We start from the raw sequence: 17,459 nt of genomic DNA, 5'->3' as shown, positions 1-17,459 counted from the left end.
TTCATAAAATGAATTAGTATCCAAATACTATCACAGAAATGAATTGCCAAGCAAATTGCACACTAAAAAGTTAGGAGGGGAAAACTGAAGTGGATAGAGTGTCTTCTACTAATTTTTCAAAATGTGATCAATTTTTGAAATTTAAAAATGTTTTCGACTGATAAATTTATGTCATATCTAATATTTTTAACCCTTATAAAAACTATAATATAATTTTCTCTTTCTACCCTTCAATATCAAATAATCTAAATATCTAATTATTGTGTTAATTCTACCGACCCGGCTTTAATTTTTTTATTGATCAGCAGACTAACTTAAATAAATTCTGACGGACGGTTAGCCTCGTAAATATTTTTAAACTCTCCGTGCGTAAATTTTATATCTTATATAACGATTCATATTTATATATCCATATTTAATATCGCTGTTCCTAACTGAACAATGGACTTCCCCCCATTTTGAATAAAAAAGGATTAATTACACACAATGATGATTTTTTTTTTTTTTTTTTTTTGTCTCTCGCTCAATTTTTAAACTATTATATTATTTTATAATTTATTATTTTACCTGTCGCGGTTTGACCCAAAGAATATTGGGGAAAATAAGGTCAATTCGAACCATATGGAATCAAGATTCAACGAAATCAAGAGTCGTCTATTAAGATTGACATATTTTGGAAAGAACATACACAGCCACTCAGCCAGTTGGGCGTCGCGACGCTTAGGCTATGTTTACCTGATGATGTGGATCATGGATGAATTAAACAAACCTAGAGGTATCGAAAGGGAAAGGAATCCATAACTTACTATATTTGTTTACCTTGATCAAGAAAAGTGAATATAATCAATCCTTGATACTGTTTACTTAGATAAATGGAAAGAAAATAAATTATTTTTTGACCAAAATATCCTATCCTTCTCAACTTATAGAAGACTTAAAATATTCTTCCGTGACATATATTTTAAATTAATATTTATTTTATCTTGATAATTAAAAATTGTTATTAATCAAAATAAATTATGCCGTTTAAATTTATCAATATTTTTTTAAAAAAATAATATTTATTACAGTTAAACACAAACTTAAAAAATATTGTTGTCAATTAAAATATTAAAGTACAAATATAATAATATTATTGTAAACTAAAATATTAAACTACAAAAGGAATCAACAATAAATTTTACTTGCAAATAATTTATAATCACTATTAAATAGTTGTCAACCATAATATAAATCAGAAATTGCCAATCACAAATATTACTTGAAAATAGTCTACAAATACGATAAAATTGTTGCCAACTAAAATATTACACTACAAAGTTTGTACTTCCTGATACCAAAATAAGTAGTTCACTTTTTTGTACCAAATATTCTAGAGCTTTACAAAATTGTGACTATCATGTGACATAGTCGATCAAAATCAGAAAGAGAATATCATTTTTAGAAATTCCAACCTCTTCTCTGGTGGGCATCCCATGAAAAGCATCATCTTCTCCTTGTTCTCTCCTAGAAATAGATACGCAGCAAGTATATTTTTATCTGGAACACCAGCACAAACTAGAGCTTTGTAGAGTTTCTCATTCACATTTTGTTGGCGAAATGACCTATTTTCAATCACTGAAGTTGAACGATCAATTGCAGTAACAACTTCCTTGACATGAATGTCGATGACTGAATTTTTCTTACTGCCATATGAATCAATAGATGCAAGCTTTCTCTTCCTTGATCGATCGTCAAATGGTGGACTATCAGGGATCACTTCGAAAGTCTCATGTTCATCATCTAATCCAAGATCTCTTTGTTCTTCCTCTAAAATAATTTCAACATTTCTTTCTGCAGCAATAGAAGCTCTTTGACCATTTGCCCTATCGTGAGCAAACAACTCTAACAGCTTCTCATAATGAGGTACCGGGGTATATCTCCACTTCTTGATTGATGGATTAGCCTAGACAAATTTAAACATAATTAGAAATACAATGATAACTACATTTATGGTTGGTCCGAGTGAAGCAAATCAATCAAGTTGGTAGGTGAATCCATGAAACAGAGGAAGCAAAAAACAGATGCATGCCATACATAATACTTTTTATAGAATATATAGATGCATGTCATACATATCTGGTGTCATCTACAAGCAAAATGAACTTGTCAAAAGTAATGTAGATAATGTATCAGGACATTGTCAAAAGTGAAATAGTTTGACCAAAATATTTAGAAGAAAAGAAATGAAAATAATTGATTAATGGATTAATCTAGACAATTTTTTAAACATATTTAGAAATACAATGATTGACTAAAAATGAATTAATATTTACATCAATAAGTTGCTTCCAAACCGCCTCCTCGGCCTCAAATCTTCTACTTTCAGCATGCCATTGAACTCCACTTGCATTCTTAAACAAATCATAACATGAATTGAAATGACTTTTTAATGTTTTAATTCTGTTCTTCAAATTATCCTTCGTCAATGGGATTTCAATCTTTTCACTACAAATGACAACCATATCTTTGTACGCAGTAGATGTGAAAGTGCCACCTATTCGGTTACCATTAACTTGTTGTTCTAACATAGCATCTATGAAAATTCTATCCATCTCTTCCATCCACTTAATCACATCTCTCTTCACTTGTTCAATTGGTGTATCCATTCTTAATCAAGACCTACATCAAATGCACACATGAACATGGAAAAAAAAAATCAAATCTTATTCACAATTGTAAACATTCAAGTATAATAATATTGGTTTGACAAGCAAATTACAGGTATAAAAATAAAATAAAATCCAATAGATCAACATCTAACCTTAAGAGTTATCAAAAAAACATATTCAATCCATTACATTGTTCGAATCAAACATTACTAGCATATAAGAAGTAAAATAAAAATGACTCATAATCAATATATTACATCATAACATCATGATTCTTTTGATAATTTTCTAATAAATCGAAATAACCCTTCTTTAGTTAATATTGTAATCTAACTACATAGCATTAGCTATGTTATCTCTAACCATGCTTCCTTGCCTCCAGTCATCGTCTTGTCTTTCATTGTGACTTGCTTCATTGTTAGAAGTTGCACTCAATTCATGATCCACTTCATTAATTAATCTCTCATCTGGATCCACCCCCATTAAAAAATTATGAAGAATACAACATGCTAAGATAATATCGGTACGAATATCAACTTCATAATAAGGCTCTGTTCCACTAGCAATAATTGGAAATCTCTTTTTTAAAACCCCAAAAGCTCTCTCGATTGCACCGCGAAGAGTTGCATGTCGAAGATTGAATAACTCTTTTGCATTTGTAGGGTCACATCTCGAATATTCTTTCAAGTGATAACGAATTCCTCGATAAGGGGTAATCAAGTCTCTCTTCAACATAAACCCAGAGTCAACTAAATAATATTTACCTACCACCAAATCAAAGATATAAGTTAGTCATATTTACTTTCAAATATTGTCTACTAATAAACATTAATTGTAAACTATATACCATGAGGAATTATCAATTTATCACGTTTAGATAGAGCATTTTTTATGATTCGAGAATCAGAGGCAGTTCCTTCCCATCCGGCTAGAACATATGTGAACTTCAAATCAAAGGAGCATCCAGCCAACACATTGGTAGTTGGCCAATCCTTTCTTCCTCTATATTGAGGTGCATCTACATCAGATACCTTAACACGTATATGAGTTCCATCTAATGCACCTACACAATCCTGCAATTAAGAGACAATCGACATATGTGGCTACAAAATATATTACAAAACTTCTGAAGTTCAAAATGATAAAAAAAAATACCTTAAAGTAAGGATAGAATCTGTTGCTACTCTCTATATGAGGAGGAATTTCAGATCCATCTGGTTGCTTTATAAATTCAGCATGAAGGCTAATAATGGCTTTCAAGACTTCATGAAAGTGATTACTAGTAGTCCTTGTACTACGACGAAAGAAAAAACTCAATTCTCTATTTTTGACATCATGACCGAGCAAATATAAAAATTTAGCAACCTTTTCTTCAACACTTGAATTCCTATTGCCTTTTACCCTATTGTTGTGCTTTAATATTTCACACAAGCGCCTAAAACCAGCTAAATTCACCCTAAGAATGCTATGGCATGCATCGCTAGAAGTCATAAGATTGTGCAACAAAACACGTCGAACATTATCTTTTTGCTCATTACTCTCCATCAAACCTTTATGTACATATTTTCTCATATCCTTCAAAACCATCCAAAAACCAAGTACACAATTCCTGTTTATAAAAACTTCATCATCCGAACTTTGATCCGAACTATCATCATGCTCATCATAATAATCATCAATATTTTGATCATCTTCTTCACCATTATCCCACTCCATCTTATTAAACCTGTACATAGGATAATAATAATACTATAGGTTACTGTAAAAAAAAATCAAAGTACTAAATTATTGTAAAATAAAAATTAAAGACACCTTATTAGAAATTTAAAAACTCTTCCTTTACTGAATTTGACACCATCGATGAATCAGATTTTTTTTTTTTTTTAATGAACCTTATCTCACGTGTTATAAAGGAATGCTGGCACTTTTGGTAAATCGAAAATATGTGCAAGCTTTTTCAATATAACTCAAAAAAGTATTTGTCGCCGAACATGACGAAGAAGGACGATGTGGCCAAAAAAAAAAAAAAGGTGACATTTGTTGGCTAGATGGATGAAGAACGATGGCTGTTGTAAGAAATCAAACAAAAAGCTAAGAAGGGGAAGCATGTTACCAGTATCGCAGAACGTCACAGAAAGAACAGAGGAGGATGCAGTCACGTTGCCGAGGGAAGACAAAAGACTGCCGAGGAAAAACAAGATGCTGCTATAAGTTGCCGAGGAAAGACAGAAACGTTGCCGACGAAAGATCGAAGAAGTTGCCGTAGATAGGTGAGTCGGTGACGGACGCTGCTTCTTCGGACGGAGAAAACAAGATGGGAAAAAGAAATGAAGAGTCACGTATACAGTGTGTAATTTTGTCAAGAAGAGAGGGTACATGCGTCTTTTGGTTTTCCATCCTTGGGTTTCCGCCCGATTTGACAGTAATGATTTTTTGTTTCAAATTCAACCACTGATAGATTATGTTTCCTTTTCCTTCCAAAAATTTAATAAAGTAAACAGTGAAAAGTTTTCCACCGTGAAAAACTTTCCCTAATTTTTATTCCGCCCTCTCATGTAAACATAGCCTTATTGTCCAACGTTACCCGTGGCGACACGGTGGAGTCTAGTCAACGGTGCGACCCGCCGCAGCGCACGCTAGCCGGCGAATCTGGGCCGCCTCTGGAGTCCAAAGGGAGATTTTTAATTAACTCTTATTTATCCAGCTTCTACAAATAAAAAAGCTGAAAAAATGACACTAAGAAAAGGCAAAAAATGAATTAAAGATTGATAAATTTAATGGTCCAGATAAACTTCTGCTTATAAAATTGAGACGGCAAAAAGAATACAAGAGAGATTAATGAATTTAATGGTTTAGATAGATCTATTTTGTTGAAATCAATAAAGAACATAAAGTTTTTTTTTTTGATAATTTTATTACTAAAATTAATAGACTTATTTATACAAATTATTTAAAATAATAATAAAAAAAATTAAATAAAACATAGTAACATAATAGATTTAGAAATATTATTTTTCCTATTTGAATTAATAATGGTGATTGTGTGCCAAATATAATAAATCTTAATTGATTGAAATCAATTAGAAATTATTTCCATTATTATGATTACCCCCGACAAACTCAACGGGAGTGCCTGAACGTTGAGTTTGAGTGCTAACTTGGTGAAACGTTGTCTAGATAATAGCTTAGTAAATATATCAGCAATTTGATCTTCCGTAGAGATATAAGAAATCGAAAGTTGTCGAGTCGCCATACGCTCGCAAACAAAATGAAAATCAATCTCTGCATGCTTGGTACGAGCATGAAAAAAAGGATTTACCGTAAGATAAGTTGCTCCAATATTATCACACCATATTTTAGGCGTAGCAGTTGGGAAAAAGTGTAATTCTGAAAGAAGAGATTGTAGTCAAATAATTTCTGACGTTGTGTTAGCGATAGCTTTATATTCAACTTCAGTACTCGAGCGAGAGACTGTAGGTTGCTTCTTTAAAAGCCAGGAAATAAGATTTTGCCCAAGAAATATAGCATATCCACTAGTAGAACGTCTATCTTCAGGAGATCCAGCCCAATTTGCATCACTGTATGCAATCAACTCTCGTGAAGACTGACGATATAAAAGAAGACCATGTAGAATAGTGTCTTTGATGTTGGTTGCTACTCGGAAAACCTAGAGGTTCCACTATACAAAAATTTTGTATAAAGGTCTGAACCTTTTCCTAGCTACCATGTGTTCTTTTAAATTAAATTTTGGATCGCCTGCGGAACTTAACACGTTTGATCCAAAACTTAATTTATTCGTTCTTTTAGGTTTTGACTTGGGTCTCCTGCGGAACTTAACACGTTCGACCCAAATCACCTTAAGTTATTAATTCCATTAAATATTAATTTCCATAATTGGTTCCCAGTACTAACGTGGCGAGGCACACGACCTTCTTGGATATGGGAGCAACCACCACCGACTAGACAAAACCTTTTATGGAAAGCTAATATTTAATTTTCCTAAATAACTTTAGGTTAACCGAAAAGAACAATCAAATCACAAGGAAAAATAAAACAAAAGAATACAACATCGAAAAACATATTCGAAATACTAGAATCGTAAGCCTCTTGTATTTGGTATTATTTCCATAAATAACTAGTATGATGCGGAAAGGAAAAATTGCTAGTTATACCTTCTAGAAAGACCTCTAGATCTTCTACCGTATTCCTCTTCAAACCTCGGACGTTGTGTGGGCAACGATCTTCCGAGATGAGAAACCACCAACCACCTTCTTCTCCTCCTAGCTAGGTTCGGCCACAAAGAGGAAGCTTCACCAAGGAAGAAGATCAAAACACCAACCAAGCTCCAAGAGATGCTAGCTTTCTCTCCTTCTTCTTCTCCAAGTAGTATCCGGCCACCACAAGAGCTCCAAGGGGAGAGAGAGGTTCGGCCACCACAAGAGGAAGAGAGGGAGAAGATGATGATGGCCGGCCACACCAAGGAACAAAAGAGGGAGAGAAATAATAGAGGTTGTCACCCATGAAGGCACCCCCACCCCTTCTTTTATATTCCTTGGCCTTGGCAAATTAGGAAATTTAATTACAATAAAATTTCCTTAATTTCCTTGACATGATTTAATTGAGAAAAATAAAATAAAATTCCAATTAAAACAATATTGGCCGGCCACATCAAAAGAAATAAATTAGACAAGTTTTAATCAACAAATTAAAACTTCCTAATTTGTTTCCGGAAATTTTAAAAATAAAATTTCTCTTCAAAAATCTCTTCATGGTTGATAAAAAATATTTCTATAATTTTAATTTAACAACATGTGAATAATTTTTAAAAAGAAAATAAAATATCTCACCAATCTACAAATAAGGAAAGAGATCTAATCTCTTTCTTTAATCTTTTGTAGATCTTTTACAAGAGAGATATTTTAATTTTAATTCTCTTTAATAAATTATATCTTCCACATAATAAAAATTAAAATTAAAATCCTTTTTAATTTAATATGGCCGGCTCCTCTAGCTTGGGTTCAAGCTAGGGCCGGCCACACCAATTTATGCTTAGGTCGGCCCTAGCTTGGTTCCCAAGATAGCTTGGCCGACCCCTATTAGGTGGGTATAGAAAGTGGGTATAGGTGGGTATAGTACTCTATAAATAAGAGGCTACGATAGGGACCGAGAGGAGGAATTGGTTTTGGTCTCCCGATAAAATTAAGCATCCCGTGTTCGCCCCGAATACACAACTTAATTTTATCAATAATAATTCATTCCACTAGAGAACTATTATTGAACTACCGCACCAATCCCAAATTACATTTTTGGGCTCCTTCTTATTATGAGTGTGTTAGTTTCCCTGTGTTTAAGATATCGAATGCCCACTAATTAAGTGAGTTACTGACAACTCATTTAATTAATATCTTAGTCCAAGAGTAGTACCACTCAACCTTATCGTCATGTCGGACTAAGTCCACCTGCAGGGTTTAACATGACAATCCTTATGAGCTCCTCTTGAGGACATTATCAACCTAGTATCTCTAAGACACAGTTTCCTTCTATAATCAACAACACACACTATAAATGATATCATTTCCCAACTTATCGGGTTTATTGATTCATCGAACTAAATCTCACCCATTGATAAATTAAAGAAATAAATATCAAATATATGTGCTTGTTATTATATTAGGATTAAGAGCACATACTTCCATAATAACTGAGGTATTTGTTCCTTTATAAAGTCAGTATAAAAGAGACAACCTCAAATGGTCCTACTCAATACACTCTAAGTGTACTAGTGTAATTATATAGTCAAGATAAACTAATTCCTAATTACACTACGACCTTCCAATGGTTTGTTCCTTTCCATTTTGGTCGTGAGCTACTGTTTATAATTTATAAGGTACAGATAACATCATCTTCTATATGTGACACCACATACTATGTTATCTACAATATAAATTAATTGAACAACTACAAACAAATGTAGATAAATTGACCAAATGTGATTCTTTATTTAACATAAATGTTTACAAAATCTTAGGCTTTCAGTATACACTCCAACATTTGAGATATCGAAGAATCTCTTAACACATTCCCAATGATGTTTAATAGGAGCATGCATAAATTGACAGACGCGATTCAGAGCGAAAGCAATATCTAGTTGTGTAATTGTGATATATTATAGGGCACCAACAATACTACGGTAGATCTGGGGGGCAGACATCGAAGATAAGGATGAAGGTGCAGTGAAACCATCCTCAATGATTGGTGTGGAGATAGAGCGTGCACCATCCATTTTAGCTCGTTGTAGGAGTCCAGTAATGTATTTGATCTGAGAGAGAAGACAACCTTCACAATGTGAGAGAAACTCTATACTAAGGAAAAATGAGCATTGCTAAGATCCCGAATATGAAACTCTTGACAGAGAAGATGTAGTAAAGTAATAATGTTGTTTTGATCACTACCAGTTATTAATATAGCATCCACATAAATTAGAAAAAATATTGAAAATTCCTCATTATATTTGTAGAATAGGAAAGAGTCTATTTTTGAGCCAAAAAATCCTTGAGTATGAAGTCAGGTAGATAGACGATGAAACCATGCACGAGGTGTTTGTCGAAGCCCATATATAGACTTCTGAAGTTGACACACATGTGTTGAAAGTTGCGGGTGGATGAATCCAGGAGGTTGCTCCATATAAACAGTTTCTTCAAGGTGTCCATGAAGAAAAGCATTGGATAATCTAATTGGCATATTGGCCAATTGGAGCTTATAGGTATAGATAGTAGCAATCTGATAGTTGTAATTTTAATGACTAGACTAAAAGTATCATTGAAGTCAATACCTGGCTGTTGATTAAAGCCTTTAGCAACAAGGCGAACTTTGTAACGTTCAATAGAATCATCTGCACGATACTTAATTCGATAAACCCATTTAGATCCCACAATATTCATAGATGGGGTACGTGGGACTAAGCTTCAGGTTGCATTACGAAGAAGAGCATCAAATTCTATAGTCATCGCAGCACGCCAATTTGGATCTTTGACTACCTATGTAAAATTAGAAAGTTCAACAAAATTTGAAGAAGCAATAAAAGCACATGGAAGAGGATAACGAGTGGAAACTGATTGACATCGTGCATAAATATCGCTTAGAGGAAGCATTCACCAAGGAATATCATCATCAGAGCTACTCGGAGATGAGTGGTCAGACGGATAAGAATCAGAACTAGAGAGTGGATCACCACTAGCTGCCGAGTCTACAAGAACTTGTGGAGATGTAGCAGGACCCAAGATACCATCCCCCCTTGTACTTTCAATATATCCTGATGAATCAATATGTGGGGCTTCTAGTATATTGCTTGGTGATATTAGATAGTTGCCTTGATTATCTGAAGGAGGATCTGAGGTAGCAATTACAAATGGAAATAGAGATTCATCAAAAGTAACATGTCCAGAAATATATATCCGACTGGTCGAAATATGGAGGCAATGGTACACATGATCAAATTACTATAACCAAGGAAAACACATTGTAAAGAGTGAGGGTTTAACTTGTGCTTAAAGTAAAGTCGTAGCCAAAGATAACATGCCCAATCAAAGATACGAAAGAAGGAGTAATCTGGAAGATAATTATAAAGTCTTTCCAAGGGACACTTATTTTGAAATAGTGGAGTGGGTAAACGATTGATAAGGTAGACTGCGATTTGGACGACACCATCCCAATATTTAAGTGTGGAACCGAGGCATGATTAAGAAGAGCTAAGGCAGTTTCAATCACATGACGATGTTTTCTCTCGGCGGACCCATTTTGTTAAGGAGTGTGGGGACAAGAGACTCGATGAAGGATGTCAGAGGAAGTAAGATGACGATGAAGTGATTGATACTTTCCACCTCAATCAGAATGAAGGGAGAGGATTTTACGATCAAAATAGCGCTCAACTTATTTTTGAAAGAAAAAAAAAATCAAAGAGATCAGACTTTCTTTTCTTAGGAAAAATCCAAGTAAACTTGCTGAAATTGTCAATACAAATAACATAATAAAGAAAACCTTGATTAGATAGAATAGGAGCAGGACCCCACACATCAGAGTGAATAATTTCTAAAGGAAAACTGGAAGTGCGAGAAGAAGACACAAAAGGTAATTTATGAGAGTTTGCCTTCATGTAAGCTTCACATAGAGAAGAGGAGGCTAAAGAAATTGGTAAATCATACTGGTTAATGATATTCTGAACAACATGTAGAGATAGATGACCAAGGCATGCGTGCCAAGAGAACTTATCAATGCGTTCTCCAACAAACGCATTAGTATAGGTGGGCTGAAGATGATAAAGATCGTCTTTAATATTTCCTCGAAGTAGAATATTTCCTGTTGTGGGATCCTTCACAAGACAATGATGAGGATGAAATTCAAAGAACACATTATTATCAAGTGCAAACTGACAGACGGAAAGCAAATTTTTAGTAATAGAAGGAACATGAAGAGTGTTGCGCATGTGAAAAGTATGACCACATGAGTGAAAAGATGTGTTTCCAATGTGAATAATTTACAAACCTGAGCCATTACCTATTTGTACCATGTCGGGTCCATCCTAAGGCGAAGCTTCTGTGAGAATATTATACTTCGGTGTAACATGATGAGTTGCTCTAGAATCCGGATGTCATCCTAGGTTCTTAAGAGTTGAAGAATGAGATGACCGAGCTATAGAATGCCAAGAAGGTGGTGGCTGACTGGTCGATTTGAAGATGCATGCACTCCATGTGATATAGTTAGTTGTCCCAATACTGCAGGACTACCAGCAAAATTTGAGTCAAATCTTTTAGGACATTGAATATCAATATGTCCAACTCTAAGACAAATCTAACATCGATCTTCTCCAACTATAAGACCAATCAAATCTTCTAGAGTAATGAATACCAGTATGGCCAACGATGTGACAAATTTGACATCGGTTTAAACTTTGCTTTTGGCCACCTTGATAACATTGAGCATCAGACATCGAAAATAAACAACTCATCCCTTGATAGTAATAGACCTTCCTGGAAGAATTTTTGATGACTGGAAATAATACTTGGCACCAGAACCTTGTTGTCCAATAGAAGCGGCAAATCAGAAGCTTGGTGGACGGCGACGACCACTTGTTGTGGGCGGTATAGTAACTTTTCGACGGCAATAAGAAAGCAGAGGGCTTTTCTGCGTTGGCTTAGGCAGCTATCGGTGGTGAATAGAAGCACTGGCTTGCTACAATTAATGTTGTCGAAGTTGCTACCGTCGATAAACAAGAGTTGCTGATGAAAGAAGAAGAAAAATTATTATTGCCGAAGATGCTGAGGTTGCTGCACTATAGATGATGATATCAAACCTTGATGTAGAAATTCCTGTAGTTGCAGTAACAAAAATTCAGAAGAGAAAAATTAAGAGGAAAAGAAGATGTCTCTGATACCATGTTGAAATCAATAGGTAGAGGCGAGAAATAGCATAAATATTTTTGATAATCTTATTACTAAAGCCAATGGACTTATTTATACAAATTGTCCAAAACAATAATAGAAAGATTAAATAAGGCATACAATCATAATAATTATAAACATAGTAACATAATAGACTTGGAAATATTATTTCTCCTATTTGAATAATGTCGATCTTGATTGTGTGCAAATATAGTAAATCTCAATTGATTGAAATCAATTAGAGATTATTTCTATTATTATCATTATATTTATCTATGTAACTATAAATTAATTAAATAGTCTTAATTAATGTTTGATTAGTAAACTTCCATTAAAAAAATGAAGGGGAGAGAATTTAGTTGAATTGAATCAAGCGTTCAATTCAGATAGGTTCATTTTTGTATTATATTACATGATACAACGTATAATGGTGCGGTCCGATGAAGCATGACGTTATGCAAACTCTATGATATTTTAGCGTCTCATTTGTAGTTTTTAGGTTCTACAAAAGTATTAGAACCTTTAAAATATTATGATATTTCATATTGTAGTGGTTGTAAACTGACTAAATTTCCTTCCTTACTATTTTCTAAAAGTCTTTTTTTTTTGTCTGTTCCATTTTATCTTATCCATTCTGATGAGTGGAGACTCTCTCATATTCCTACAAAAGGGGGGGGGGTCAAGATATTATGTTTCATTTATTGATGATTACACTCGATACTGTTGAGTCTATCTTATGAAACATGAGTTTGATTATCTTACTATTTTCAATAACTTTAGATCTCACTACAAGAAAATTAGGATTTTACAACACTTAAAAGACAACGCTTTTTTTTAAAAGCGTTGTCTTTTTCTTTTTAACAACGCTTTTAGTGAAAAGCGTTGTCTATTTCTTTATTTTCTTACTAATAGACAACGTTTTTTTAAAAATCGTTGTCTATTAGTGATTTTTATGGGTCAAACACAACGCTTTTTGAAAAGTGTTGTCTATTAGTATTTTTTTAGTGTCTACGATAACGGTTTTTAAAAAGCGTTGTCTATTGTTAAGCTCTCATCTAAATCTGAGATAATACAAACCGTTGGATCAAGTACCCTTAGGTTTCACTCTCACAACTCCTCATCTCATGCCTATCTTCCCGAACCCCTCTCACAACTCCTCATCTCATGCCTATCTTCCCGAACCCCTCTCACACCCTCTCCATCCAACTCCTCTCACGCCCTCTCCTTCCAACTCCTCTCCAGTAAACCCCTCTCCGGCGAACTCCTCTCCTCTGAATTCCTTCACCTCTTCGTCAAATAGCAAATGCCCTAATCTCTTCGCCTCCATCGCCTCATTCACGCTTCCTTCACACTGCCCAATCTCTTTGATCCCACCTTCGTCAAGCGGTATATCCCGACGCTGAGGCGATCGATCACGGCAGATCAACCCATCTCTTCGCTTCCTTCGTCCCCGACGCTGAGGCGACCCGTCGCCACTAGTGTCTTCTGGTATGCTACTATAACCCCAATGATTCCTTGTCCTAGTACCTTTTAAGTTGTTATGCTTTCAGTAGCTTCCTTGTGGTTATGCTTTCGGTAGCTTCCTTGTGATTTTTGTGGTTATGCTTTCGGTAGCTTCCTTGTGATTTTTGTGGTTATGCTTTCGGTAGCTTCCTTGTGAGAATTTGAGACCTTTTGTGAAATTTTGAGATTCGTGAATGTCTTGGAGAATGATGTAAAACTACTCTTCTACTTTCATTGCAGCATCAGATCGAGCACTCTGGTCCATACCATCATTCTAAAAGATGAGGAGGCAAGTGGAAATGGTGGCAACGTGCGTCCTTTTCTTCTCTTTAAACCATAACACGTTCTAGATTTCTGCCTTTTTTTTTTAAGAAAAAACTCCTTTCAAAAAAGAAGCAAATCATTCTTTGTTGAACTTTTGGAGGTGTGATTCCAAAGAATGTATTTCCATTCTCCTTAGACATTTCATACTGAATAATTCGCTACCTACTTAAACCACAGATCCAAAGAAGAAAGGGAAAATATTGTCCTAGGTATAGCCGAGTAACATGATAGATTTATAGAAATTGGCATGGATCCGCATATGACCTGTTATAGAAAAAGAAACTTCAGTATCATTGTGGCTTGACTTGGAATCTGCTCAATCACCTTTAGTTTCTTTTCCTCCCCACTGAACAAACCCAACTCACTGATTAATGAACTTTTCTTTTAGCCTCTTTTCCTTCAATTATGGCAAGTTAGCGCTTCCAACATGGGCGAAATCATTTAAGTAGCAGGGCCTTTTTTTTGTTGTTGTTGTAGGTTTGTGACACACTCTAGAAGCTCATTTAGCTAGTTTTTTCTGGTTTGAAATTAGCTGATTACTCTTGTGTCTCACCAGCTATGATCTCACACTAAATCCACTCTGTGCCTAGTAGGTTGCCCAGCTTGTGTATATAATTTTTTCCAGTGTAAAGATTTTCAAAACCTCCAACACTGCTATTCTCTGTTCTAGACTTGAATATTTTTTGTTCTTTCTAGATGTCTCTTTTCTTTCCTCCTCATGTACCTTTTGTTTCTGATGAAACTACATGCATTAGAGTTTTTTTTTAAAAAAAAAAGGAAAAAAATTAAAAACATTTTTTCACCCTTCCTTCATTTCCCTCTTTCATTTTTTATTTTATATAACAAGGACATTTTATCTCATCAATCCTCTCAGTAAAATAACACAACTATCCTCAAATAAATGTACAGCTGATTTTGATTTTTTTACAAGTCGATTTCAAATTTAAACACTGAATTTATTGGGTAAATTTGACTAAACCAATAATATTCACGCGGTGCCTTTCCTTTGTTATCTGTTGTTTTTAAACTTGTCTTTGTGTTAATATTTTGTATATTATTTACAACTATTTTGAAGGTGTTAGCTCATTGTTAGTTATTTAGTTGTTACAAGAATGGACAAAACTCATATATAAAAAATCATTAACGTATGAAGGGCCTTAAGATTGTTTAATTCAAACAAGAGAAGGAAAGGTAGAAAAAAGGCTACGTGAGAAGTAGTAAAGGTATGTGTAATTATATATAACATATATTTTAATGTATATGTTTATCATTAATAATTTGTCTCTAATTACCATAGACTCCTCGACAACAAGATGTCAAATAATGTGATTATTATGTGATGCGATTTATGAGACAAATTGTTAAAGAAGTTGAAATTATCAAGAGAGATTCACTACGATCTATAGAAATGTTTTCTTGCTTATGTCTCAAATTATTTGAAATAAATTATTTAAAATTTGCAAAGTCAATGTTGATTTTTTTTCATTAATGTTCACAGTTTACAGAAGTAGAGTATTCTCGAGAAGAAATTGATGAGGTACGATCGGAGTTGGTAGAATGTATACAAGATCATATTTATGAGTAGCTGCATTCAAGTTTATGTAAGTTCATTACCTTGTTTTAGTTAAAGTTTATGTAAGTTCATTATCTTTAGCAAGAAGCAACTTCTTGCTTCTTTGAAATTCATTTTCAGCTATGCTTGTCTTTCCCTTCCAATGCTTTGTACATCTTATGAGATGCAATCTACCCTTGTTAGTTTTTTCCTACACTCTCAAAGTTAAAGAAATGTTATGAGATTCACTACTTGTCTTTCTAATTATCTTTTCACTACTTGTCTTTCTAATATTATGAGATTCACTAATGTTTTGACAGCCTATTTCTGAATATATATGGGTTTGTTAGAACTTAGAATTGTATTATTTTGGCATTTGATATTGTACTTTTCTTTTATTATGACACAATAGGTCATTTAGGTCAAAAAAAAAAAAAAACACACACACACACATTAATTTCCTGATATGCGATGAAGCACTTCTTAATCCTTTTTAGTTCAAAATTAGCATAAAGGAGTTCTCCACAAAAACTTCTTGATGGCCCAAAAACATCAGATGAGTTTGTAAAGCACATAAACGGCTTTTCTGGATTCTTACCAGCAAGAAACTTGACCATTAGAATTCAAAACGACCACTAAGTAGTTTATGAGCTGATATGAACTCAAAATGTCCAGCATATTATAGACAAAAATCAAGCCTACTTTTGCCATTTGCCACTAAAAGCCCTTTTGCAACAAAAATCAGCCTTTGTCAGATTTTATAAGATTGCCTGGAACCTTCACTCAGTGACAATGAAGAATGTAGATATACAGTGAGGAACGTTACTCAACATACAGAGAAGTTGCCAACATGTGAAGGGAGGGAGGATGACTAAGAGAGTGATTGGAAAAGAGCGCTGCCTAGGCCAAATAAGAGTTTAGGAATATGAATTTGGGATTGTCGTACCTTTTTAGGTCAAACAAAATAAGATTGACAGAACTCATCAATTTCTAGATGCTCGATCAAAGGGCAGGTAATATCCAAGAGTCGGGTTCAATATCTTGTAGAAAATACCCTGTTTACTGGTTCAAAAATAGTTTTTTGCTACCTTCATGTTGACATGTTGAATTTTTAAATCCTTTCTTTGCACTCTAGAATCGAAGCCATATTTTATATGTATAGTTTAGTACACCAAAAAACTGCATTTGCTACTAGAAAACTTCAAGTCTAATTGTGTTTGATAAAGCTACAAGTTCTACAAACCAAAGAAATCAGAACATATGCTGATTTCGACTTTAGTTCAGGTGTAAGTACTCAAATGAAATATATGTTATTCTTTTTGCACTGCATCTCCAATTATGTATTTAGGTCTTATAGTGGTTTCCCTAGCATCTCCAATTATGCTATTCTTTTTGCCATATTTCCATGGCGGGAACAAAGTAGCACATGTACTTTTCGTTTGCTCTATTCCCCGTTATTTTATGCTTAATTCTTTTTCTCTTAAAAATTATTGTATGGTGTGAACTGTAACCTTTGTTTTCAGCTATACCATCGAAAATTTCTTTTGCATAATACTGATGGTATTATTTTTTCTGTGACAGATACACAGTGGTAGGTGTTTTGTCCCAGTCTCAAGCAGACAATTCATTTTGATCAGTATATCTAGTAGAAGTAAGCATGCAGATCGTTGTCTTCGTGGTCGGCTAGCTATTTTGTGTTTTTTTTGTTTTAAATTTGAATGTCACTAACTACTTTGAAACAGAAATATTTAGTCTTTCTGTATAATTGAATTCTCCTGTAAATACTAATACTTTGTAGTTGAATTCTATTGTTTGGTACGAGTTTGAAATCATTAGCCGAGCTAATTAATGCTATTTTATATGTCAAATTCAAATCTAGACATGGTAAAAGAAAATTAATAGTTTTGTAAATATAAAAAAATAATTTTGTAAATAGATTTTTTATAATTTTTTTAAAAAAAGATAACGCTTTTAAAGCGTTGCACAAGTGTT

General features: G+C 33.9%; 1 protein-coding gene and 1 long non-coding RNA gene across 2 annotated transcripts; one reads left to right on the top strand and one right to left on the bottom strand.

Moving 5' to 3' along the window:
• Window positions 1-2,984: 2,984 nt before the first annotated feature.
• On the bottom strand, window positions 2,985-4,367 carry LOC122039083. The gene is made up of 4 exons (XM_042599095.1): window positions 4,017-4,367; window positions 3,807-3,872; window positions 3,499-3,724; window positions 2,985-3,415 (listed from the first exon to the last, which is right to left on the bottom strand). Exons 1-4 carry the CDS (start codon window positions 4,365-4,367, stop codon window positions 2,985-2,987), a joined length of 1,074 nt encoding a protein of 357 aa, XP_042455029.1.
• Window positions 4,368-13,197: 8,830 nt separating this feature from the next.
• On the top strand, window positions 13,198-17,285 carry LOC122015923. Its single transcript, XR_006121008.1, has 4 exons — window positions 13,198-13,576; window positions 13,832-13,901; window positions 15,414-15,516; window positions 17,049-17,285. It is a non-coding gene; the product is annotated as an uncharacterized LOC122015923 (long non-coding RNA).
• The last annotated feature ends 174 nt before the right edge of the window (window positions 17,286-17,459 follow it).

The sequence above is a fragment of the Zingiber officinale genome, chromosome 1A, assembly GCF_018446385.1.
Source record: "Zingiber officinale cultivar Zhangliang chromosome 1A, Zo_v1.1, whole genome shotgun sequence".
Classification (NCBI taxonomy): domain Eukaryota; kingdom Viridiplantae; phylum Streptophyta; class Magnoliopsida; order Zingiberales; family Zingiberaceae; genus Zingiber; species Zingiber officinale.
The sequence above is the reverse complement of the archived record's forward strand: the minus strand, read 5'-3'. Positions and strand labels throughout refer to the sequence as shown.